Raw genomic sequence first — 27,254 nt, 5'->3', positions numbered from 1 at the left:
GCAGTTCTTGCCCATGGACTTTGTAACGTCATTTTTTTTTTTCTTTTGATAGCTCAAAGACTCTGCCACATAGTTCTCAACTCAGTCTCGTGGATGTTCTTCCCAGGTAGATGAGTTTTGCATATGTGAAAACTGCAGCATTGTTGATAGGGGAATGTACAGTCAACCCCCCCATTTTTTCTGTACTAGTTTTTGTGAAGAATGCATAGCGATCACTATTATTAAAGGTAGGAGACAAAGAAAGATCAAGTGGACTGACCTCAAGAATGTCAGGATAAGAAAGCAAGACTGGGTTTTCATTTGGATTGGGGAGTTGTCAGCTTTCAACTTGTCTCTTGAACTTTGAGGGAAAGAAGTGATATACCTGATGTGGACATGCTGTGTGGGTATTTATATCTTCAGTTATAACGTCTGTAATACACAGTGAAACGCTGATCATTGGAGCCGAATCATTAGCAGTGACTGTATCAAGGAGGAATGAATGCATTGCATATGAAAAATGGGAGGGGCAAACATTTTATTTGCATTACCTGTAATATTTAATTTATTATTAGAATCCATTGTTAAAATTACTGAAATTAAAGAACAAAACTTAACTGCCGGGGGATGAAAAGTGGAGTGATCTGCCTTATAGATGCATTGCCTTTGATTTCTGTAATGATATTTAACTTATCTTAAGCACCTCAGGCACTGGGCTAGGAATGTGACATATATTACCTTCAGTCTTCATAAATATTACTTATGAACAAAGGAGTATTATTCTCATTTTTAGGTTAAACTTTAACTTGCTCAGCATTGTCATATAACTGGCAGTGGGTGAGCTGGAACTTGAAGTGAGTTTTATGTGGTTCTGAAGTCTGCATTTTTCTCCACTGACCTGCACTAGATGAAAAGTGCTGCCTGATAGGAATGGGAGCTCAGGCTATTGCTTCATCAACCAGATCGAAAGATCAGCTAAGCCAGTGACGTCTTTTCAAATAAAAAGAAGTAAAAATCATAAAATAACACCTGAATGTGCATATTTGGTATGCTCATCTATTAAAAATAAGGTTAAGCCAAGTGTAGTCTCACAAGCCAGTAATTCCAGCAGCAGCAGAGGTTGGGACCAGAGGATTGCAAGTTCAAGGCCAGTCTCAGCAACTTAGGCTGTCTCAAGATAAACAAACAAAAAGGGCTGGGTGTGTAACTCAGTGTTTAAGTGTCACTGGGTTAAATCTCCAGAACTATAAATAAATAAGTAAATAAATAAGAAAGTAAGTCAAAGCAAGATAACCATTTTTGATGAAGTGAAGTTTTCTGTTTTTTGTTGTTGTTGTTTTTTTTTTTATTTAATCTGACTGACTTTTCTTTGAGACTGTTAATAGTTTTTGGCAAAAGTTCTACCAAAAAATTACCAAACTCTTCATGTGTTACCCATTTTTTTGGAGTCGAAATTCATAAGGCCAAGAAGTTAAAAAGGAGTGTGCTGACATTTGTTTACCTTTCCCTCAGCCTATTAACCCTTTCCCCAAACACTCTAGTACTTATTCAGATCCCAAGGGAAGAAAAGTTGACTAATAGACAAACTTCAAACTCTAGCTTCTGAATCACCAGTCTTGTCTCCAAGCACACCAGGTACCCCTTTTTCATTAGAGCTCTAGAATTAATACATAGGAGTCCCTTGTGACTTCAGATGCACTGTAGGCTTCTATGGTTTGCATCTGTCACAGGTTCCCTTGGTTTGTTTAAAAAAACATATGGCATGAATCAAAACCTCTGATGACATGTATGTAGAATACTTGAAGAAAAGATAGAAATTTACTTTTCAATTTACTTTTCATACTATTTCTATTTAATTCTTTGTTGTGTGCGTTCAAAGATAGCAATTGAAGTTTTTCTCTCGGGTTAGAAAATTAAGCTTTTTTTTTTTTTTTTTTTTTTTCCCAATGCTGTGGTATTCCCTTTGTGTTGTGGTGCTCCAAAGAAAATCCCTTTTATCTTTATAGAAATGTTACGGATCATCTTAAAAAGAATTTAGATATTTGACTTGTCTGATCTTAAATATTTGAGAAAACATTCATTTGCACGTTTTAGATGTTGATTTGCTTAAAGAACTAGAACTGAACTAAAGAGATTTCTCGTTATCCTCCACTAATAATCTGATTCTTTCTAATGTACTCAAAATATATTATGTGAGACATTTTAATTTCTTATAATATTCTCTTAGCATATGTTCTTTAAACTTGATAAAGTATATGTAGTTTGGAACTTGAGAAGAAATAGAGGTATTAAAAATTACTTGGATTTTTGTCATTTAAGGATACTAGACACCTATGAATTTTCAAAAATGTGAGTATTCATGTTCATTTATAATAAGAAAAGCCTTCAGTTTTTCTAATATCTCCTATTCTTGGATGTTGAAATGATAATGGGGTTTTTTTCATCGTGATTTACAGTTGATTGCTACAATAACCAAATATCAAGAGATAAAGTTATGTTTGTCTCTTCTGCATATAGAAGTAACTGTCAGGGAGATCTTACGGGATTTTCATATTTTCTTTTCTCAGGTGTATAATGACCACTTATTAGCTAGTGAGAAGCAGCGTCAACTCCAGTGGGAGGATTTCATGAAAGAACAACCCCTCCGTCAGGCTGAGGTGGATGAAGAGCACAGGAGAGCCATGGAGAGGCTTAAAGAGCAGTATGCTGAGATGGAGAAGGACCTAGCCAAATTTTCAACTTTTAAGAACTTGAACTATAACATTGACAAAGGAGAAGACATTGACTTCCCCCACAAAATGCTCCCACCCACATTTAGCCTCTGCTTCAAGCTTAGCAATACTTTCAGTGGCACTCTTATGTCCAAACGGAAACTTCAGCTCGAGCCTGATTGAATGTTCAGTAGAGGAAGAGTGCTACACCATTCCCATTTTAAGTGCCTATATATGATCATTTGAATGGGGAAGAAGAGGAGGAAAATGGGACGAATTTACTCATTGTCAGATTTGACTTGTTTTCTGATCATTAGCTGAGAAGTAAGTACAGACTTCTTAGAAGGAACTCATTCTCACACAGGGTTGGTTAGTTTATCACCATGGCTGACAAGGCAGGTAGAATAGCTGCCTATCACAGCTTCCCTGGCTGTGAGAGGGATAAGAATGCGTAAAGCGTCATTCCATGAGTGATATAAACAAACAGCTGGCCTTGGAACAAAGATCACATTTAAGAGAGGTAATGATCAAAATATCGTCTCCACTATCACAAAGATGGCCACAGTGGTCCTGGCCCTGCCTGCTGGGAAAGATCACAGATTTTGCAGTGCAGCATAATGCCTGCATTTCCCTGGATGACAAGACGTGTCTTAAGCTTTGTGGCCTTCCAGCTCTTAATATTTTCATCTTTCAAAACATGCTTAGGAGGAAAAGCTTACCAAAAATATATTTTGGCTTTTAGCCTTTCCAAGAACCACAGTCTTGCCCATGGTATTTACCTCATTTTTGTGTCTGTTTTTCTGTGGGTAAGCTTTATAAGATAAATAACGTCTATACATGTTTCAACTGTTTAATGAGTAATCAGCACAATCTGCCAAGGAGTCCCTCTGGAACCATATAAGCATTCTGGCTCTGAATGAATCAGAAGTGTTTGCCCACATGGCAAATGATCCGTGTTAAATGTAAATCCTTTTTAATGTTCACGTCTGTTCTCTTAAGCAGGTGTATTAGGATGAAACTTGTACCAATTTTGTCATCACTGTGATCCTTAAAATTCTGCATTTAACAATCAAATTGAAGAACTAAGTTGATTTTGTTTGCCATAAACCAAGCAAAAGTAAATGCAATAAGTTCAAGAGATTTATGGCAAATGAATTTGAGGTATGGCTGGATCTTTCTAGTAGTTTTGATTGCTTTTTATTAAGGAAAGGTACAAGAAAGAAAATATCTAACGCTCATGTTATCTCAGTGTTATGACTGCAGAAAATTGACAATGCTTGACTGTGTAAAATTATGGCTTACTGTCAAAGCTTCATTCTTGGCTGCATGTTGAAAATGTGATTAAAGTTAATAGAGGAGATGAAATAAGTATTTGAGATTTCTTTCAATAACACTGAACTTCTGCCAACTTTCTCTGTCTGCTACTGTAGGCTTGACAGGTTCATCAATCATCCTCTGGTACCTGGACTAAAAAGAGCACTTGCTGACACTAAGGCATGCTGGAATTCTCTTAATTCTCTTTTCAGTGGATGGGGAAAAAAAATTCTTCCAAAAATATCCCACACATGAAAAGGGAGGGGAGCCTTAAATGAAAATTCCCTTTGTATCAAAGGCACTTTACGGAATGCCATTAATCGCCAACACACCATTGAACAGATGCTGTAGCCAAGAACTCGGGATTATATGTGTGAGTGGGAATGTGTTCTGCGGTCGCTCAACTGGCACAGGAAAGGTCTCTAATAATAGTTTTTGTTCATCTCACATGAATAATAAGTACTGTACCTTGTAAGTTTGTATATCTTACACAAGTACCTAAGAGGCTTCTAGACCAAATGAATTCATGGGCGTCTTGAGCTTTAAACAGTAAGATACTCATCAGTTCTTCCTTTGTAATTTTGTTAGCTATTCACCCTGACTTCTAAAAGGACTGGTTTGTTTACCCTCCTTTGGATATTTTTAGTGGTGAACACTTTTGCTTCTGTTTCCCAGTTTTCCAAACCACTTTTGTTATGTATTTATTTTATGTAAAAATTAATTTTAATGATTTCATAATTTACATTTCTGCTATGTTGAACAGAGGTCCTCTGAAGCTTACAGGATTATGATAAGATGAAATGAAGTAATGTTTTGTGATTTTTAAAGCACCTTAGAATTATTTTAAGTTCTAAGTATTTTTAAATTTTTATTATGATTTCTGTTTTGACTAGAGGAGGCTTTTTCTCTTCATTTCCTAACATAGATTTTTAAATTCTGGTTTTATTTTTGATTCTTCTTTTAATGGAATTATAGTTAGAGCATAGGAACATATAAGACTGATATGCTGAAATTTGTTGAAACTGCTTTATGACCTGGAATGTGCTCAACTTACATAAATATTTCTTGAAAAGTATACATATTTTCCAGTTGTTGCTTGTCCATTAGGCCGAGTTTGTTTTTTGTATTGCTCAAATGCTATATTTTACTGTTATTTTTTTCCTACTATTTGATCTCTCATATTCTAAAACATGTTAGAATTTTCTATTGGATTTACTAAATTCTCCCTTATAATTCTCTCCATTGTTTGTTTTTTGCATTTTGAAGTTTTGTTATTAAGTACATACAAGTTTAGAGTTGTTTATCTTCCAAGTTTAGAATTGAATCTTACATCATAGCATCTATTTCTAGTGATACTTCATTTTGTATTGCCTTAAAATCTATAGAGTTTTAAATTATAAGTTAGTTTAGTATTTATGGGATTTTTATCCTTTGGTTGAACTTTTCTGTTAGGTTTTAAGGAGGTCTCTTCAAAACTAAATGGCTCTGTATTTTTCCCTCTCGTTTTCCATTTTATTCTGCAACACTGAAGCTTGGGGAAAGATCATCAGGATTAGATATGCCCCTTACATACTTGTCAGCATGGTGGTCCCCTGACCAGTAGAATTTGAGCTATTCCATGACGTGCCAGAGAGCATTGAAGAGCTTCAAGTTACTTTTCTGAGATAAAACCTGAGGTGCCTGAATAAGGTGCTCCACCGTGGGCACACTTAGGTCTTCTTTATAGTGACCCTCAGAGGTAGCTGAGATTCCTCACTGGGCCCTGTGGAAGTCACAGGGAATTTCACTAAAATATCAAGTCATAGCTTCCTCAAACCAAAACTCATGATAAACTTAGTATTTTCCATCACTTCACTGAGTGAATACAGCTCTGCAGTCAAGCTACTTAAAAATGAAAATTTTCTTTTTGATTACTTTTTTAATTGGCGAGTTTAATCTATTTACATTTATTGAAATTACTAATTTTAGAGATTTATTTATGTCATTTTTTTTTTGTGGTTTCTGTCCTGCCCTTTCTGTTTTTTCAAAGCCCTTGTTTTCTTGCCTTCTTTTAGATTGACTTTTGTTATGTTAACTTCTAATAGAAGTTAAACATTCAGATTTTATCTTTTAGTGCTTATCAGGAAATTTAACTTGCATATCTAACAAAATCTAAAGTTAACATTTTTACTCTTATTAAACATCAGAGACATTGGAGCTGTCTGATATTCTCCCCTAAACTTCAAAATCAGTGATCGTCTAGAATTTTATATCTGTCTTGGTTTAACTCCAAATATAATTATTTTGTAGATCAGTGTTTGTTTGGACTTACCTACAAGGTTACCATTTTTTTGTTCTCAAAAAAGCTAACTGGGTGTATACTTCTAGGTTGACAGCTGTCTTCTCTCTGTTAGATATCACTCCACTTCTTTCTTCCATTGTTCCATAGCTTCTCAAGTGACAGCATTCAGTGTGATCAATATTCTTGCAGCTACTCTGTCTTCTCTCCCAAATCATCTTTAAAATTTTTGTCTTTGGTGTTCTCCAGACTTATGTCATTGTGTTACTGTGTGTTTAGCTATTCGATTTCTTGTCTTTATCCCGAATTAATGCTTGATTAGGGCCTTGCGTGAATTCTGGAAGATTCTTAGCTATTATCTCTTTGAATTTTTATCTTCCGTGTTCTATTTTGTCCTTCAGGAAATCAAATTAGCCTCCTGTTTTACCTTCTCACTCTCTTCTCCAGATCTCTAAATCTTGGTTTCATATTTTTCTCTATTTCTTGAATTCTGGGTAATTTCTTTAGCTCTATTGTCCAGTTCACTACCTCTGTCTTCTCTCTCCCTCTTCTCTCCACCCCCTTACCTATTTAACTTATCTATTGCTATTTTTTATAGTTACTGTGATTTTTTCATTTTTAGAAGTGTTGCTTTATACTTTTTCAAACTTTCCTTATTAAGGGTAGTTTTGTTAGTCCCTTTTTTCTCTTCTTCAAAATACTAAATCCTTACTTTGTGTTCTGTGTGTTAAATTGCAGTATTTGTGTGGGGTGTGTGGGTATGTGGGTGTGTCTGAACCTGTAGTTTGTTGCTATGGCTGAAATAAGCTTTTGGTGACTAGTCTCTTAGTGTGACTGACGATTCTTGATTGTGAGTACATAGTCCTCTGAACCTTTACTGGTACCACCAATGTGTTTCTCAGGACACTGCAAACTCTAGGTCACTTCAAAGTCGGTTTTCTCCTTGGGTGCCCTGCCTCTCCAGTTCCTGCCCCCAAGTGCTGTGTGTGAATTTAGCTCTAAACGCATGTGACTGTGACAAGGCTTTCCCAGAGGACTCTCTCGGTCCCCTTTGTATCTTTGCCTGAGTAAAGAAGCAGGGTGGGTGTAGCTGTTTTCCTCCCTCATCTGCGGAAGATGGTGCCCCTTTTGGTCTCCCGGTCCTGCTACTCACCCAGCTCAGCTCGTTATGGATTGAATTGTGGACTCCCCAGAATTCATTAGCTGAAGCACTAATGCCATTGTGACAGTATTTGGACATAGGACCTTAAAGGAGGGTAATGAAGGTTAAATTAGGTGATAGGTGGGACCCTAATCCTCTGGACTGATGGCTTAGAAGAAGAGCAGCAGAGATCACATGTTCTCTTTGCCCCTTTAATACCTGGGCTTTCTATGTGAACATTTCCATTTACTTTCTGAACTGTGTTCGGATATACAAGCATTTAGATGTATTGGGTTCTGGTTGCCACACAAATTAAAAGTGGAGAGTTTTATTGCTTGGAATTTAGCATACTGCCTGCCTTTTCCCAAAATTGTACCCTAGGGGCTCTTTTTTGCCATTTGGGGCTGTTAGTCTGTGTCTCAGGATGAAAAATACCAGAAAAGTATTTTAAACATAAATTCAGTCAAAATATTTGAAACTACCATTAGAGAAAATATATTTTCTAGTAGTGTGCTCTTCATCTTTCGCTAAGGTTTCATAATTATTTCACTAATTTCAACTCTCATAAAATGTTAATGTTAATATTTTATGACTTGGTACAGCTCCCAGTTATTCAGTGAATGGGGAATAGAAATCAAATTACTTTCTGCCTGCTCTTCCTCATTCTGCTCATTTTAAAATTTTATGTATTTGTTATGGTACCAAGGATTGAACCCAAGGTTGCTTAACCACTTAGTTACTTTTAGGGCCTTGCTAAGTTGCTGAGGCTGGCTTTGAACTTGCAATCCTCCTGCCTCAGCCTCCCACGTCACTGGGATTACAGGCAAGCACCACTGCACTTGACTTGTTCACTTTAAAATTTTAACTCCCCAAAACAGCTTTCTTGTGACTATTCTGCCAACAGCAGCAAAGCAGTATATGTTTGATATTTGTATTTGTGTTCCACAAGCAAGAAAAAGCAAACCTACGTTTCCAACATTTCACAGAGCAGTAACTTAATAACTGTACTAATATTTGGTCTTAACAAAAACTCGGGTCCAGATCTCTGAGGAAACAGTCGACATCAGTATAAGGTAATGAAACACAATACATATATTTGTATAATGTCACTTACAGTGTACTTTTTTTTTGTATTGCAATATTTTTTTTTATTTTGATTCATTGTATAAAAATGGGGGCAGTGTACTTTTAAGTGCTGTGTATATAATTTCATCTTAGTTTGTAGTAGAAAGTAGTACCCACTTGGCTCTTCTAAAGAAAAACAAATCAGTAGGGAAATGGGAATATAGTGTCTGACCCGCCTGCTCTTGCTCTACCAACAATACATCACGAACCTAGATGAAACAGTACTTTTATGCTTTTTTTAAAATTTCATAAGTGATATCATGAAAATCCATAGTACAGATGGATCAAAACATTTTCCTTATAATTACATAACTTTCTAAAAAGAAAGTTTCCTGTACTTCAAACATTGATAAGTCAATAAATGAAATCCTGTTTTTCTAAAATACTCTGAATTATTAAAGGTACTTACTGTTGTTTCATTATTCACTGGGTCATCAGACTGAGCCACAGCCTGATGTGATAAAATGTGAAGTGGTGGATATGGTAATGAGCCTGATCTGGTCTTTCCACAGGGTAAATGTGAATTGAAATATTGCATTGAATACCATAAATATGTGCAATTATGGTTTGGCAATTTAAAGGAAAGACATAAGAATGGCCAGGTTTGAAAAAGCAGTTAAGTGCCACCCTGCAGAGACCAGTGAGTGACTCAAGGATTCTCAGAACCAACCACTCCCAGGTGAAGTAGCATGGGGCAGTGCTTACTGACAGCAAGAGAAGGGAGTGTGCATGAGATCCAGGGCGGGGCAGCACCAAGGTCTCCCATGGCCAGCGGATCCACTCTGCAGCCCCATCAGTCCTGAGGGGAATGAAGTTACGTGCCTTCTCAGTTCCCTGGAGTAATCATTTCCCCCCTTAAATTTCAAAAAGAAAAGGTGGTAAGACCAGACAGGAATCAGAGTCAACCTACAGAGCAAATATCAGCACCATCTAAGAGTGTTAAGTTTGACTGTGGGAGAAGATTGTGTAAGTTGGCTAGAGAGGGCTTCAGTATGCTCCACGTGAATCTGCCTCTTGACATTTACCAAGTTGCCCATTTACAGAAAAGATGCTGTAAATGTTAAGATTTAATATCATTCTTTTCTTAAAACAAGTGGTGACGAGCTTGAAAAGAAAATCTCAAGTTAATTCACTTTTGTAAAATTTCATATCTTCAGAAACAACTAGTTTTTTTGGAAGTGTATTTTTTTTTAAGAAAAGAATTCATAAAATTTCAGTAAGATCATTGTCACAAAAAAATGATCTGGTAAATTGTATACTATGCAAATTTGTTTTTAAGATTAATTACACATCAAATAATTTACTAAAATAGAAAACATTAATTTTTTTTTACTAAGAAAAAAATTTTACATGAAGGAATTTACCCTTCACTTGGAATCTAAAATTTGTAGCTGAATACTCACCAGCAGGTGTCACTATGATAACATTTTTTTTTCCCTCCTACTTTCTAAGCAATTTTGTGTAGATGGGCATATTACATTAATGGACAAAGATGTATAAAAATCCAAATTACATAACTGAATGAAAATAACAAAATTTAGGAAACCACGCACAGTATCCCCAGATGGTTAGAAGTGCTGTTGATAATTGTGTTTTTTCCCAACTTTCTTCATGTCTCAAACATATAGATTCCTTTATTATGTAATTAATGTGATGGGTTTATCAGGAATAACAACACAGTTTAAAAACACGAGTAATTTTTTGGCCTTTATATGGAAGTACAGAATAGTACACAAATCACAAGGTTACAGTTTGTATAACCAAAACCGAATCAAGAAATATTTCCAATAATGTTTTTATATGGAATCTGAAAACAACTCCCTTATTCCTTTCCTCCAAATTAAGATAGAGTCAGAATTCTAAATCCGCATGTAGAGACATAAAGACAGAATAATTGGTGGAAAATAGCAATAGAAATATAAAGCTAGTTGTTAGGTAATTTTTCTTACCTAGTATGGAAGTGAAAAGTAGAATTGCCTTTTTCATTGGAGCACTGTGCTGTGTCAGTGTTTTAAAAGAAATCCAGGCAATATGACACTCTATCCTAAAGGCCCTTACAATCCAGTTGTGCACATACAATAATAAAATTGACAACCAAGACCAAAAATGTTTTTAATACTATATTGAAGACCATACTATTCCAAGCGAAGAGTACATGATTAAAATAAGTGAATTCCAGTAGGAGCCATCTTTGTGACTCATGATTAGGAAATTTGTTTGTAATAAAAACAAAGAATTCATTAGGATTTGGGTAATGGAGAGCTGGCAGAGTATTTCCCAATTGGTTTAGTTCAGTGAGCATTTAGGATCACCTCTATTCCTGGCACTTTGTACTCCTAGAAGATATTAGGGCTGAAGGGTGCCTCGGGCTTATTTTCTGCCCTTATTTGTCAAAAACACAACTGGAAATACTCCTGGCAAATCCAAACAATAATTCGTAGATTTTTTTGGATGTTACAACAGTGGTAGATAAGACCAGAAACTGTAAAGCACACCGGGTTGAGTCAGCCTTGAATCTTAGCCATGTTTACATCTCTAAATTTGTAAAGGGACTTTAAAGACATCTCTTGAACGGTTCCCACATTGTTCCCCACTTCCATAGTGTGAGCTTATCCTTCAGGTAATGAGACTATTAAAGTAAAGGCACCACGGCAGTGTTAGAGGAAGGATACTCTGGGGATTCAGATGAATGACCCATGGATCAAAGAATTTGCCAGCCCACTCGGGATTTTTCAGAATGTAACTCAAAATAGATTTCCTAGACAGGCAGGGTTAGAGGTGAAGATCTTGGTTCAGAATGTAAGATTATGGGAATTCTAACATCCATATTTAGATATGTCTATGTACTATTTATATTCCTTACAATTACTGGCACAGCTTTGGATTCAGATAATCTGCCCTATCTTCCTTCTATGTATATTTGTAATTGTTAGCCCCCATGACTGAATGTTTGCTTTTGAGAACACTACCACTACAAATTAGGAAACTCAAGAAAGTTATTAAAGCTATTTCTGTATGTCTTTCAAAGAAATGTTTTGCTTTTATCTAATTAGTGAGGAAATACTATGAGGTTTTATTAAGCAGCTACTCCTATTTAAGGATTTCCCATTTCCTTTCCCAGAAGACTAAATTGTTCAAAGACAAAGAATATGAGGTTTTTTTTTTAATACCCCATGCTTAGGACATGCATTGACTATGTATTTTTAAAAAGAGAAGTTCTCCACATTCATTATAAGGCCCATCACGAGTTTGGTTAAAGAAGATTTGAATTATCCTTGCTATTTACATTTGTGTGGAATATGAAGAAATATATAAAGATTAGATGTGTTTCATTATTTTTAATCTAAACTGTCAGGTTTCTAAATAATCATTAAGTCTTCAATCACCTAATTGAGTTTTTTTTTTTTTTTTTTTTTTTTTTTTTTTTTTTTTTTTTTTTTTTGAGACAGAGTCTTGCTGAGTTTGCCTAGGCTGACCTCAATCTTGCCACCTTCCTACCTCACCCTCCCAAGAAGCTGGGATTACAGGCTTGCTCCATTGCACCTGGTGTATTTCTGGAAAGGTTTTTTCTGTTGTTTTGAATGTATTTTTTATTTTGAATGACTATTACTATACAGTGAACAGGTTGGCTGTGTGATCATTATGACCACCTTCCATCTTAAAAGCTGTATGATGCTATTCCTAAGTTCTACTTCAGCCATCGGATTTATGCCAAGTGCATCTCTTAGCTGATTGTCTTAGCATATAATTGTCTGGAACATAAGTACTCCAGAAGGGAATTTCTGGATTTAAATACATGGAAGTTTAGTTTTGTTGTTGTTGTTGTTTGTTTGTTTAAGGCTCTGGATTCGTGGGGCCAAATGTTTTCTAGATAGGCTGTGCTATAGAATAATGGTTAGTTTTTTAAAGTAGGAAAGTTGTGACCAAATCCTGGATCTGCCCACTTCCTAGCCAAATGATTGAGGATTTCTTTAATTCCGGTTCCTTCAGTTCTTCATCTGGAAGTCTGGAAGGATTTTTGTTTGTTTGTCTTGTTTTGTTTTGTTTTGTTTTTGCAGTACTGAGGATTGAACCCAGGACCTTGTGCATGCAAGGCAAGCACTATACCTAAATTGGGCTACCTCCCCAGCCCATGGAAGGTTTTTAAGGTAAATTATATACAGCAAAAGTAGAAACTTGAAATCTTACTACTTTGGGGAAAAAAACACAGTTACCCCCAATTAACAAATAGTTTATTTTTCTAAAACTTCACTTAGGTCATCTGTTTGGAACTCAGACTGAGTCTCCTAATAGAAACAATGATGTCCATGGTGATTAGGCACTTAGCTGGCCCTCAAAGTCAATCATGTCTCAAAATATTATAGTACCAGTAGCAGTCTGTAAAGCTATAAGCTCATAATCAGCCACTACATTTGATGATTTTAAAAAATTATCCACAGTCTTACATAATAGGAGCTGGATGTAGTGGGCTTTTGCTGCAGCTCTGAAAGCCACCCTGTCAGGTGGGATCAGGGGATGCAGAATCTCTTAAGTCCTGGTCACCGAGGGAGGCTTCTGCTATTGAGGCCAAGTCCTCTTTGGCCCCAGCACGGCCTCCCACCGTACTCTTCCCTTCCTGTTGCTGCCATACTGCCTCAAAGCAGTAAGTTCTCCATAGCTCTTAAAACAAACGAACAAAAAAAAGGCTCAGTTTCCCCCTTAAGTGGTGCTGAAGAGGTTTATGAGGTTCATAATGTGATTTCTTAAAAAGTAGATGAGAAGCACCCCTTTTCTCCCCCCTAATACAAATACACACATTTTTAAGTGTGCTCAGGTGACAGAGATGGTTTTCCAAACCCATCACGAGGTAAAGGCACCTCCATTTGCAGATTCGCTGAGCTTCCATAACATTCCAGCCTGGTTCTCTGATTCTCTGAGGTGCTCACGTTGGCATGAGATTGCTGCCTGCAGGCTAACACTGGGGCTAGATAAAGGACAACTGAGGGTAAAGAGCAGCCCCCCAAGAATTTCACTTCTCTTCCCTTTCTACACAACTGTGCCTGTCCTTACAGACCCGGGGTACTGTGAGTGGGTCAGGGGCTGTTGGAGGTCTGAGTCCCTCAGTGTCTACAATCATGAGAGGGTGACATCACACCCTCCTCTCTTCTGTGTCTGATACTTGTGCCTACGTGTGTCTCTTGTATTCATATTACTGTCCCAGAATCTCATGAAGGTGTTTTGTTAAGGCCACAGAGTAAGACCATATTAAGTCCTGAAGGGAGGAGACATGACTAATGTAAATGGCCTGAGAAAATGGTGAGTTCTGAGAGAGGACCAGGTAGGTGTGAGGACCTGCCTCGCTCACCTCCTCTTGGTCTCCCCACCTTTCTTTCTCTCTCTCCTTCTTCCACTGAGGTGGAGTTCCGGATGACCTCTCCCACCTGGAGGTGGACTACATCGGCCAGTCGCCTTCGTAGGAGTGCCTGAGCCAAGGAGGCGGGATCTATGCTTTGTAAACCAGATTCTCTCGTTTTATTTGTGACCGTTTCCATTTTGTAACCCCCAAGTCCTCAATGAAACCATGCTTAACTGTTCCAACATGATCTCAGCTGTGTAGAGGGAATTAAGAAAGGAGCTTTCCCTCCGCATCGGAGTTGCGGGGCGTGATGGCTGGGAGTGACCTCTGAGGAGAAGGTGGGTGTCCAGCCTGGGAGGTCGTGACTGCTCTCCGTGGTGGACTCATCTCCCTCACCTACCAAGAGGCAAGTGTTCTGGATCTCAGTAAAGAAGAGGTCAAGTTCCCGTGTTAAGTGTAGGAGAAAGCAAAACTCCGTCCAGCCACTGAAAAGTAAGCGGGAAACTCAAGGTTGCCGTGGCCCGCTGACTGGCTGAGCCAAGTCTGCCCAACCATTTGTATGCTACCTCATATCTCAAAAAGTCATACTGCTCTGCACACAGATTAAATGTTTACAGAAGAAAAATAAATACTAAACAGTTGTCAAACTAATTTTTTTATTTTCACTTTTTTAAGAGATGAAGAGATATCAATTTAGAGATCATTAAAAAAATCACTAACATATCACAGATGTGTTCTAACTGCCACCCAAGCCCAAGAAGCACCCCCGAGTCTCCACATCTGTCCAGCAGTTAGGACCCCATTACCTGTTCATGTTTATGCCAAAATTCCTGGGAAGAGCTGCCAGTGTTTCCTGCTGTCCCAACGCGCCTGACTCCGTACTCTCCCCTGACGCCCTTTCAACCCACTTTCAACACCACCCCTCCCTGAAACCATTCTCATCGAGGTCACCAGCATCCTCCTTGGAGCCAAATCCAAGCCCACCTTGGTCCTGGTCCTCATGGTGTTCCACCTCAGCTGTTGGCAACATTGGGTATCCCTCTTCTGGGAACGCCGTCTTCACTTGGCTTTGCCACGTTCCTGGCTTGCCTTCTGCCTCCGGGTGCCCCTCCTCTTTCCAACCTCCAATGGCCAATTCGGCTCAAGGACAGGCCTCTGGCTCTTCTCTTCCCTACAGGTCATTCCCTAGAGCCGGTCCCCAGACTGTCAACTCCCAGTGGACATGTCTAGCCTGACTTTCCCCTCCACACACTCAACTGCCTGGTTAACAGCTCACTTGGGTAGCTAATCGGCATCTCCAGCTTCGGGATCTACACAGAACTCTTGATGCCTTTCCCCATTCCGGTGTGTAGCACCACTGTTACTCAGTTGCTTGGGTCAGTGTCTAAGCATCGTGCTTGGGTCTTCCTTCCCCTCCGTATCCAACTCATCGGCTGGTCAAGCTGACCCTGCCTTCATAATACTTCCCAGATCAAACCGCCAAGTCCCGCCATCTCCCCTGCTGCAGTTCCAGCCTAGCCTCTCGACCAGTCGGCTTTCACGCTTGCTCCCACTAACCATTTTCACACCACAGCCACGTCTCTTATAAAACACCAGCCACATCATGTCCTCTTCTTCCTTAGGACGCCGCTGACTTTCCCACACAATGAAATCCACAGTCCCCGCCATGGCCTCTGACATCCTGGCTGTCGCAGGTCTCGTCTCCCATGCCTTGGCATTCGCTCAGTCCCGAGTTGTGCTGGCTGCCTTGCTGATCTCCAGACATGCCAGCCTCAGACCACCTGGGGCCTCTGCCTCTTGTGTCTTCCCTCAGCTCCTCTCAAGACCTCCTCTCACTTCCGCTAGCTCTCTTCAGACGTCAGCTCCTCAGAGGGGCCTGCCCTGGTCACCTAGTCTAAATAGTGCCTTTCCATTTTTATTTATTGTTCCCCCACTAAAATATAAGCTCTGTGAGAGCAAGAGCCTTGTTCATCTCATCCATCCTGTATTCCCAGTGTCTGGAACATGGATGGACTGATTGGATGGACGGGTGTGTAGTTAGAAGAATGTGCTACAGTCTGGCACTTTTCACCTGGATTTCTTCACACTTGATATTGAAAATATTTAGCTCATAACTAGAAAATGTTGGTACTTGTCATTTCACACTGACAAAATATCCAATTAATCCCTCTGTTAAGATAGAACCATTGTCGCCGGGTGCAGTGGTGCATGCCTGTAATCCCAGCAGCTCAGAAGGCTGAGGCAGGAGGATCGAGAGTTCAAAGCCAGCCTCAGCAAAAGTGAGGCACTAAGCAACTCAGGGAGACCCTGTCTCTAATTAAAATACAAAATAGGGCTGGGGATGTGGCCCAGTGGTCAAGCACCCCTGAGTTCCATCCCTAGTACTGCCCGCCCCAAAGACTTAACCATTGTCTCATAACTGAGTCAAATAAAATTGTCTTCAAATCATGGGAGGTGGTATAGCAGAAGGGATGCAAGGGTCACCAGAGTTCAAATTCCAGCTCTGCTCCTTGCTAGCTGAGTGACCATGGGCAATTTACTTAACATCTCTATGCCTCAGTTTCCTCCTCTGTAAAGGACAGACGTAAAAGTACCAATACTTACCTCATAGATTTGTTTTGAGAATTAAAGGAGTTAATGTATATAATGTTTAAAAGAACCTGACATGAAAGTACTGCATTTAATGTGTGCTTTATAGCAATTTCATCATCATCATCATCACATCATCATCATTGATTTGAAATGTCCACTGGGGAATAACTCTGCATGATCAGCCATAAAAAGGTTGATAGGTTATGATCATAAGAAGTTTAAGCTTCTTAAATTGAAGTCTGTAATGGTTCCCCTTGGAGCACTTAGCTGGATTAGACTGCTTTCTATGGTCTTAAAATACCCATTAAAGGCAAAGAAGTACTAGTTTTGTAAATCCTTAGATGGCACACCCATCCAGCTGGTACCACAAATGATGTCACATTTCAGGAAGATCAGCTAATATATTCCATGGAATCAAAGGTACTTCTCAGGATGAAATGAGTTTTACTTCTAGTTCCCAGGCTGGCTTTTGATTTGGACCCAATATGGAGAAAAGTTTAGCCTTTCCAGTAGATCTCTGCTGAACCCATTCTGATAGCATTTAAATGACCAAAGCTATTCATGACCACATTTAGTAATTTTGGTGATTATTTCTCATTTCTCAAAACAAATTGTGCTTACACTCTTTCAAAAGAATGTGATTGGTATGTGGGTATGTTGTCTGGGGCCAGCCTCTTATCTGGAGACCAGATTCAAAAAGTCTGAGTTCAGCAAAGTGACTTAGATGGCATGCTTTGTTTTGTTTTGCTTTAACATGCATGTACGGGTCCTGCTACGGCACAGTGCCCCCCCAACCTAGGAACAATGCCGCACACATCATTTCCTGAAATAATGGAGTTGGAAGGCAATTATCTGCTCACAAAACAGGCTGAAACAACAGTTCCTGATATTCTTCTCAAATACTTTAACTTCCCAAGGAATCCGGAAAAAATAATTCCATGAGACGGTGTTGTGAATGAAGGTATGAGATTCCAATTTCCTTCACTAGGACCCAGTGACCAGAGATAATAAATTACTAACCACTCGGAGTTACTGAGAAGGACTCTGGTCTGTGAACAAGGTGCTGCCTATGGCTCCTGTAGGGTCAGGGTCTAGGTTCCCAGGGATTACTTGTGGTTCATTATTACTTGTCGTTTACTCATTTTATGACATAGTTTTCCTTTAATCCTAAAGGGAATTCAGGACTTCTGTTTCAGACTCCCCAGATAAGAAATGTATGCTTTCTAGAAAGAAAGAATATCCACTGCAGCAAAGCATGTTTCCTCGTGGTGGGAGAAACTGTGGAGCCCTGGCTCCTTCATCTTGGATGTGGATCAGTAGATGTTCCTCATGGCTGTCTTCTCTCTAGTCCTTAAGACTGTCAACATCACCAAGGCAGCTTTATGGAAGTCATGGTGAAAAACAAGAAGAGGTTTGGTAATATTTAGACATTGCCTTCTGAAATTCCATCTGAAGGGACGCTGGCACAGGCGATATTTCGTCCATTCTTAATATCTTGAGAAAAGCTATGGGGACAGTCACCTGTTCATTGGGCCCATTCACTGCCAACTGTAAAGCTATTTGGAAACTTTCAGAGGATGGCCCCCTTCACATTTCTTCTGAATGTTGGACTCTGTGTTGAGAGAGCCTCCCCCACTGCCAAAATAATAGCTAGGTGTCACAGGGAGGGACCGCCTGCAGGGTGAAGAGAAAAGTGAGACCCTGCCGGGTTCCTTAGGGCTGGTTCCAGAAGCTTTGCCAAAGGCCGTTCTCGGTCTGGTTTATTTGGGTATTCATAAATCTCCCTCTTTGGAAGCTTGGCCTATTGATTTTGTCTTCTGATGCATCAGAATCAACTTGTCTGACATTTTCTCAAATGAATCGAGTAATTGAATTGTAGTATGAAATTTGCCTTTAAAATTGCTTCTTTTTTATTATATCAGAAACATAGCAGTTCCCATAAGTCCTAGGCCGAGTTGCTGTGGTATATGGCTCTGTGTCCCCCAAAGGCCTGCGGTAAGGGCTTGGTCCCCAAGATGGCACAGTTGGGAAGAGGTGTGGCCCAGTGGGAGATCCTTGGGTCACTGGCCGTGTTCCCTCAACGGGGACTGTGGGACCCTGGTCCCTTCCTCCCTCTCTCTTTTGCTTCCTGGCTATGGGAATGGCTGGTTCTGCTCCACCACAGGCTCAATGCAACAGGGCCAATCGACCATGGACTGGAACCTCCAAAACTGAGCCAAAATAAAGGCTTTCTGTTTATAAGTTCATTGTCAGATATTTTGTGATGGTGATGGAAAGTTGACTAACACAGAGGTACGTCGAGGTTTTCTTCTTTGAGATCTCTCTCCATTTGGCCCGGCCTTTGCCTGATGGGACACTATGGCTGGCCACATGTCCACTGTGGAGAGTCCCTTCTCTATTAGCTGCTGTGTCATTGGAATTCCCACTGACTCTTCAATCCAGGCGACTCAAATTGAGGAACTGTATGTGGAAATGGGTCCGCTCACTTCATTAAGACCATAGGTAAAATTAGTTACATCCAAAGAGTCAGCGACAAAAGACAAAAGCCAGAGAAGGGTCTGTGTGGCCACGCATGATGGATAGGAAGTGGACCACGTTCAACTCGTTTCTCTGGGTGGTAGAGGGCCAGATATGAGGTCCTGGCATCTCACTCATTCTGGAGAATATTCTGGAACCCGGTTTCAGGGGTCCAGGCCTCGTTAATAACTTGAGAGTGAGCAGTATCTGCAGTTGAACCTGCTGTCTTGGTTCTGTTGGCTCTCGTGTGTATCAGTGGAATCACTTCTGGCTTTCCGATCTTGGCCCACTCCCAGGACTGGTTTAACACAATAGTTAGCCAACTCTATAAATTACAGTTACCTTACTGGTCTTTATAACTTATCCCGGAGGGAAAGCACCAGCCATGAATAATCGACATGTCTGTGAAGCACTTCAATCTTAATAGGCTGCCATATACATGGAAGGCTGAGGCTACGCAGGATTTTAAATGTGGACATTATTTTTCTGGTAGTACAGGAGTTCAGGAAGATGCAGTATCACTTTTTAAGCAAATACCAAGAGTCTGTTAGCCTTCCACAGCTAGGCACATCGTCACCTAGGCTATCCACAGGTAAGAAAATTAAGTCTTCTTGCTCATTTTTAATCCATTTTTACCCTTTCTGGATAAATGGTAGATTGTGAATCTACATTTACTGTAATACCTACTTATATGCATTTCTTAGCACAGAATGGACTTTTCTAGAGCAGGAGCTATTTTAAATTGCATTTAGAGGGCTGCGTCACTAAGTCAGTCAACATTTATCTATTTCTCACTGTGTACTTTTCTAAGTATAGGAGATATCGTGAAAGGTAAATGTGGCTACTGCCCTGTAAGAAACTTTAGTTGAGGAAGTAAAGGCTAAAATCTAAGTGAAATAGTTGGAACGCAGTTTTAAACTAAGTCTTGACAAGCTTGGATTTTATGAGGAAGAAATCACCATAGCCAGGTTTGGTGGCACATGCCTGTAATCCCAGCGACTCCAGAGGCTGAGGCAGGAGGATTCCGAGTTCAAAACCAGCCTCAGAAATTTAGCAAGGTCCTAAGCAACTCAGTGAGACCCTGTCTCTAAATAAAATACAAAAAAGGGCTGGGGATGTGGCTCAGTGGTTAAGCACCCCTGAGTTCAATTTCCAGTACAAAAAAAAATAATGAAAATGGTCAATAGGCATTCCATCTTCCAGAGAGGCTGCACAGAAGAGGCAGATGTGAAAGATGAGGGGAGTAGAACTGAGCAGAAACGCAAGGAGACTGCAGTGTTCACGAAGCCTTTCATGAATGCCCATGTACACATAAGCTCATGAATTCCACCACATAGACATTATATCCCTGTTTATCCAGGAGAATATCAGGGATTGGAGAGGTTAAGTAGCTTTGCTCAAGTCTACACGACTAGGAATTCCTAATAAGCTGTGGTTAAGGTTAAAGGCTCAGAATTCCAGACAGTTTTGGATTTGGATCCCAGCTCCTCCACCAACAGGCTTGTAATGTGTCTCTTTGTACTTTAATCTTTCAGTTGTTCGTAGATGGCAATAATAACGACTCCTTCAAAGGTTTATGTGGTGAAGAACCAATTAGTGAGACAGGGAACTCGGCACAGTTTGTGACATACTGTGAGCACTCAACAGTTATTTAAAAATCATATACATAGATGTGTGTGTATGTATATATACATGTGTGTGTGCGTGTGCGTGTGTGTGTGCAATTTGACTGAGAGTCAGAGCTACGTCTCGTCTGGCTCCAGAGTCTATACTCATTGTATTATGTCACCCTATAGAGAGAACAGGTAGTAAATTCCAGACAAGAGAATAAGAACTCAAGAAAGTGAAGTTCCTTCATGCCTGAAGTGGGGTTGGGTTGGTGAAGTAATGAAAAACTTCAGAGAAGCCAGCTCACAGTGAGGACGCCAGACCAGGTGCCCTAGGGACCAGGCAAGCCAGCCCCTTCCGGGCAGGAGGGCATGGGGAGAGTGTCGCTCTGGGCCGTGTCGGGGAAGGGGCTGCTGGAAGTCCACCTGGGAAGCAGAAGTGGGAGGTAATGTGGCCCTGCACTGGGGGAGGAGGACAGAAGGGCAGAGAAAGACACCCGTGGGGGTCACTGGTGCCAGCCGCCGCACAACCTGGAGGCACAACCACTGGGCCCTCCTGCCACCCTCCTGCCTGCACAGTTCTCTGTTAAACACCCAGAATCTGCAGTCACCCTTAAGCTCACCCAGAGTGATTCTGCCTTAATCAGAGGACAGACTCAGTAATGTTTTCTTCTAAATAAATCACAAAACAAAATGAAAGAAAAATACAGCATAGTGTGGTAAAATCCTCCGCCTTGGCAAACCTCACACAGTTTGAATGCATCCATTTAATTTACCAAAGATCTGCTCAATCAACCACACTTCTCAAAGGCCCGACATTTCTAATTCTGTATCCCATCCCCTCGTTCTTCACCCAGTAACGTATTTCCAGTTCGAATGTGATAATGCCCAATCCTTTTTCTCGATAATGTAGATTAGTGCTTATAGCGGCTAGGTCTTAGAATTAACTAGAGGTTCACATCAAAACATAAGAAAACAAGGGGCACCTATTAACTGAATGGCTCCTGAGCAAATCCTCTGCTTATGGAACTGAAAGCTCTCATCCAAAGTCTTGCTAACATATCAAAAGAGCCTGAGTCGAACAAACTGTTGATAAATATGTTTGCCCACTAGATGGAATTAAAATATGCAAGAATGATAATACATGCAGTAGTCATCATATCATTAGTTAGGAAAGTGTAGACCATAATGATTGAGAATATGGAGAACTGGGTGCAGTGGTACATACCTGTAATCCCAGCAGCTCAGGAGGCTGAGGCAGGAGGATCACAAGTTCAAAGTCAGCCTCAGCAACTTAACTTAGTAAGGCCCTAAGCAACACGGTGAGGCTCTGTCTCTAAATAAAATATAAAAAGGGCTAGGGATGTGCCTCAGTGGTTAAGTGTCCCTGGGTTCAATCCCTGGAACCAAAAAAAAAAAAAAAAAAAGTAGTCATGAGGTGCTCTCCTAACCTCGTGCCTCACTGGGTGTTAAATTTAGCACATTGCTTTACCCTCCCTAGGCCTGTTTCCCGAAAGAGGGATAGATGACATTATATTTATGAAGCTTTAGAACAATAGCTGGCACTTTCAATGCTAGATAAATATCAGTATGTAATTGTATCACCTTGTAGTTCACAAAAAGAAAAAAAAACTTGCTCTCATATTCATTTTCTTTGAGTCTGTCACTCCCATGAAGTGGACAGGAAATGTATGAACGGTCTTGCCGGATGTGAACTGAAGTTGAAGAAAGGTTAAGTAACTTAATGAAAGTTAATGAGTGGCAAATCCCGGACTCAAAACTCGGATGCTCTTTCCCCTAGCTTTCCCAACTGCACGTATCAAAAATAAGACTGGTAGGCAGGGAACCCTGGCTTCTGTGAGCTGAAGAGAGGGCTCCTGGTGGCAGTCATTGTCCAACTGCCGGTCCAGGGACAGTGATCCTATGTGGCAGAGGTGTCCTGGGTGCGTATTCAGACTCTCGGGCCGGCTGGTGAGGGGAGGAAATGAGCCTCCATATGGTGAGATTACACAGTTGAATTCTCAGCTCCAAGAAGAGCCTTTTATGCTCAGGCTGTAGCTTTCCTACTTTTCGGTGTCAAAATAATTTTATGCAGTGACGACAGAGCAGAGTAGCTATTTTTTTGGTTGACATCTCTGGGTGATATAATAGAACTTTGGCAAAACCTACTTTGGGTCACAAAGTGTTGTAGTCCGAAATTTGAGAATCACTGCTCGAGAGTGACTTCATTATTTTACATACATATTTTATACTTAAATTATTTTATAGTAATTTGAGTGTGTAGTGTTAGTTTATCTACATGAAATCATAAAGTCAGGCATTTGGATATTTATCCAAGTGCAATTTTATCTGTCTTTTTTTGAATCATATGGATCACTGGTTCTTAGCTTCTTTGGCAGGAGTTGTGAACCATTTTGGAAGTCTGATGAAAATTCTAGCCCTTTTCCCCACCTCCACCCCCACAAACACATACTCAAGCAGTCGCTGGTGCAGACTGGCTAACTGGCAGTTTGGTGACCCAGGGACCTGTAAGTTGACCCTGGCTGGCCTGTTCGTATGACCAATATGCTTGTGTTTCATTTTGTTTTTTCCATCTCATTTGTTTTGTTCTGTTAGATTTTAGGGTTTGTGAAGATGAGATTGGTGTCAGAAGAAGCTGGAAGGAAAGCTCAGAGTCAGGACCCAATTTATAAAATTTCTTATGAGGATCAAACCCAGGGCCTCACACTTGCAAAGCATGCATTCCACCACTGAGTTGCACAAGACCTGGGGTTTATTTGAAAATCCTCACACCACATGTGAGTTTTCAAGCAAAACTGGAATAAGATGGGAAATTGAAAAATATTATCAGAATTCCCATGTTAGCAAGGAAATGGGAAACAAGGGCTCTTATGTACGACTGGTAACAGTTTAAATTGATATGACCTCTTTGGAGGGCAATCTGGGAATAGCTATCAACATTTAAAAAGCACGTACTTTCATTTATGTTAAGACCTACAAAGATCTTTGCTGGAACTTTTCATATATAGACAAAATACTGGAAACAGCATAAATATCCATCAGTATGGAACTGGTGAAATCAAACTGTGGTACATTCAACCTGGAACACGAGGCAGTCATGAAGAAGAACACGGCAGCTCTGTACATGGAATGTATAGTGGAATGTGGAATGGATGAGGTGGAGTAGTGTCCAAGACGTGTTGGGATACAGGAAAGCAAGGTATATTTTAAAAGGAGGAAGCACATATGCATGTGGGTTTGGATATTTCTGGAGTGCACCCCAGCAGCTGGTACTAATGCCTGCCTTGGTAGACTAAGATTCTGCAGGTCTCCAATGGCAAGGATATTTGCTTTTTCTGTTTATTGTACGGCCCAAACATCTGCAATCAACTCTTTTTCATAACTCAGATTTTAAAAAAAAATACTAGCTTAAAAATGGAGTCAATTTTTAAAATTACTATGCAATATGAGAAAAAGAGGTTAGAGGATATTTAGATTAAATTGTCTAACTGAAAGGGAATGACGGAAAAGTAACAGAATGCCCCCCTTTTCTCCAGTGTGAGAACAGGGGGTGGCTCCTGGAGTTAAGATCTGGCAGATGAATAAATCAGAGGAAATAGCTTTTTGCACAGCATGTAGCTCATCTAAGGAATTTGCTGCCCTAGTCATGGAGTCAAATATTGAGGGAGATTTTTTTTTTTTTTTTTTTTTTTTTGGAAGTCTGGTCACTAAGACCAGTCATAACATTTGTAGTTATGCAAAGAAAAAAAAAAAAGATAAGGACAATCAAATCTGATGGTGCAGGATGTAAGCTGATCCCTTCTTTTTTGGCTTCTTCCAATGCCATTACACAATTAGCTGGGTCTGCTTTGAAGAGTTGACAGTACTTCCTCTGAATCATTAGGTATTATCCTCAGCCAGGGGAAGGAGTCCAGACCTGCCAGAGAAAGCTCATAACTCTTTTCTCCCTCCAGAGCGATGGCCCCTTCAGTTCTGAGTTCAGCCTTTTGGCAGCTCAGTGTCCTGCTGCTGGGCTACCCCTGCCAATCCTGGGGGGAACACGTTCAGAGGGAAAGAATGGGTTTCGCTTCTGTTGAGCTGGCAATCACCTGGAAACAGCAGACCCTAGATTATGGAGGGATGGAATAGATATTCAGGAAATAATTCATGTTTATTTCTCTTTCCTTCTTTGGCTTCAACTAGTAATGAATCCTTCCACCAGGGGGTGGACAGAAGTTATCAAAGAAACCAGGGCTCACCGATGTCATTTAATCCCAGTTACAGTTTTGACATTGTTATAGGCCTCGGTTAGTCACCGGGTCCGAGAAGTACTGCGCCCAGGTCCTTCTGTCTTAGGTTTGAAGATCAAGTGTAAGATGTGTCAAATTGACTTGGAGTCAATGTGAGCAAGTGAATGCAGCATAGAATTCATGCCCGTCAACAGAGCCAAATGAATTGCATTAGCGGCCATCAGCTACAGAATGGCTTCGTCCGATCCCTCCCCAGTGACAGGTCAAAGGAGAACTTTAAAGTGTCTGGCCACTTGAACAAGAGGACCTTCTTTGTAAACAGGCTCTCTCTGCATGATGGAAGGCAGTAGTAGGCAGAGTGTGTTTGTGTATGGGTGTGCGTGTGTGGGGCTGTTTGTGTACGAGTGTGTGCAGGACCAGGGCCTCCCTTTTTCCAGATCTCTGCTTTGCAGAATCTTCTTTGTCAGCCAGCAGCTGAATGACACAGAGACAAAGCTGTTAGTGATCCCGGGCCCATCTGGTGGCTGCAAACAGGGACACAGCATCTTGCGTGTCCCACAGACCAGATTCAAGACACTCAGTCACCCAGACACCCAAAGTGTCAGGAGAAAGTTTGTGTCCATCATTTTCAAGGCTTAATTCCATGTTAAAAAGTTTCATCTGCAATTAAAAAAAAAATCTCTTATTTAATTGTAATTTTTCAGAATTACTCTTTTTTGCTCTTCACACTCATTCAATCCCAACTTTCCGTTTTTTTCTTTTTTCTTTTCTTTTTTTCTTTTTAATACTGGGGACTGAACACAGAGGCACTTTACCACTGAGCTGCATCCCCAGTTCTTTCTGTTTTGTTTTTTGGTTTTTTTATTTTGAGACAGGGTCTCTCTAAGTTGCTGAGGGTCTTGCTAAATTGCTGAGATGGGCCTCGGCCTCCCCAGTTGCTGGGATTACAGGTGTGTGCAATGCACCCAGCAACTTTTCAGCCTTGTTAGGGGACCCGTTACATCCCAGTGTTGTGCAGCGGAGCTTTCTGTGCTGGTGAAAGGTGGGCACTGTGACCGCCGCCAGCCTCGCGTGACTGTTGAGCACCTGGATGTGCCTAGCAACGTGACTTCGTTTTAGTTAACTTGTAAACAACAATGCCTCCTGAGCGTTAGTATTCCTGATGTCAACAGCCCGTTTTGACTTTAACATCTAGCAAACATCAGAGCGGGCATAACCATTTTCTTCCTTCCTGAACAGAGCTCTGGCTCTCTTTATTGTCATTAAGATCTTTAAAAGCAGCCCTAAGGTATCATTTTGCTGTTTTCACGGTTTTAGGGAAAGCAGCACAGACCGATCCTGCGCGCAAGGCTGGGGTGGTTGCGCAGATCCCCCGGCTCACGGGGCCGCCCTGAGTGCCCGATACCCCAGGGGCAGCCTCGATCTGCTACACTAGCGAGCTCTCTTTCTTTCTCTAAGGGCCATGGCCTATAATTTTTTTTTATATAACAATAACATTTTTTAAATCTAATTTTTGCATAGTCAAGAGTAACTTGGGGACTAGGAAATTCCATCAGTAATCCAAACAACTTCTTGGCAGCAGCGATCATGTCTTTTATCTGTTTCCCTAGTTCTTAGCATAAGTTTTAATAAGTGCTTCTCCGACTGTTGAATTAGTATGAGAATGGATGACTTAACGTGGCTCAGAAGTGATGCTAGTACCCTAACTCTGGAGAAGTCTCTCCTTCAAGTTTCCAGCCCCCTAGCAGGTGCCTTTATGAGCAGATCCATTATGGAAATATACCACGTAAGTCATGGTGCCTTGGACTTGTAGAACAGCGATTGCAAAAGACTGCAAACCCATCCAAGACCAGTTTGATACTCTATAAAACAAAGGGCGCCCTACGTTTAAAGTGTATGGGTTCAAAGAAAATCTCCATTTTCCACAAAATGTTGACTTCGGTTGCATTTTTTCTTTACAGTGGACACCATCCTTCCCTGGTCATTCCTTTTCATTTTGTCTTGCTTCTTATCACCACACTGGCAGACAGACAGCATGGTGGGCTCCTCCCTCCCATTATTGCTGTCTGGTCTCACCATTATTACAGCCAAGACCCCCCAGTTTCTTAGGATGTTTGACAGGCAACCTAGTTTCTATCTGATTTCTTCGTTGTTCATTTCAAAACGATGCATGAGTGTCTTTACCTGGTCAACCCATGCCTACCCCAAGCCTCTAAGTCATACCTAGTTACTCAAATGCCCTGTCATCTCAGCACTCTAGCTTCACTTACCTCTTAGTATCAGAAACACTTGAACCCCCAGTTCATGTATAGAAACTTTCTCCAACAACAAAACGGACCTGTTGCAGGAGAAAGAACTCAAGAGATGGAGGAAGTGTCATAAGAGACTTAGAAATCCACTTGTGT

At 40.5% G+C, this 27,254-nt stretch overlaps 1 protein-coding gene across 2 annotated transcripts in view; it reads left to right on the top strand.

Annotated features, from left to right (window-relative positions):
- The window catches only part of Bloc1s5 (biogenesis of lysosomal organelles complex 1 subunit 5), a 34,569-nt gene extending 30,524 nt beyond the window's left edge, over nucleotides 1-4,045 (top strand). For both annotated transcript variants that reach the window (XM_047557860.1, XM_047557861.1), the window contains one exon: nucleotides 2,547-4,045. In XM_047557860.1, the coding sequence (XP_047413816.1) occupies nucleotides 2,547-2,873 (327 nt within the window). In that variant the 3' untranslated portion in view covers nucleotides 2,874-4,045. The remainder of the gene's footprint in view (nucleotides 1-2,546) is intronic.
- The last annotated feature ends 23,209 nt before the right edge of the window (nucleotides 4,046-27,254 follow it).

The sequence above is a fragment of the Sciurus carolinensis genome, chromosome 7, assembly GCF_902686445.1.
Source record: "Sciurus carolinensis chromosome 7, mSciCar1.2, whole genome shotgun sequence".
Taxonomy (NCBI): domain Eukaryota; kingdom Metazoa; phylum Chordata; class Mammalia; order Rodentia; family Sciuridae; genus Sciurus; species Sciurus carolinensis.
Note: the sequence above shows the minus strand (reverse complement) of the source record. Positions and strands in the feature narration are given on the sequence as shown.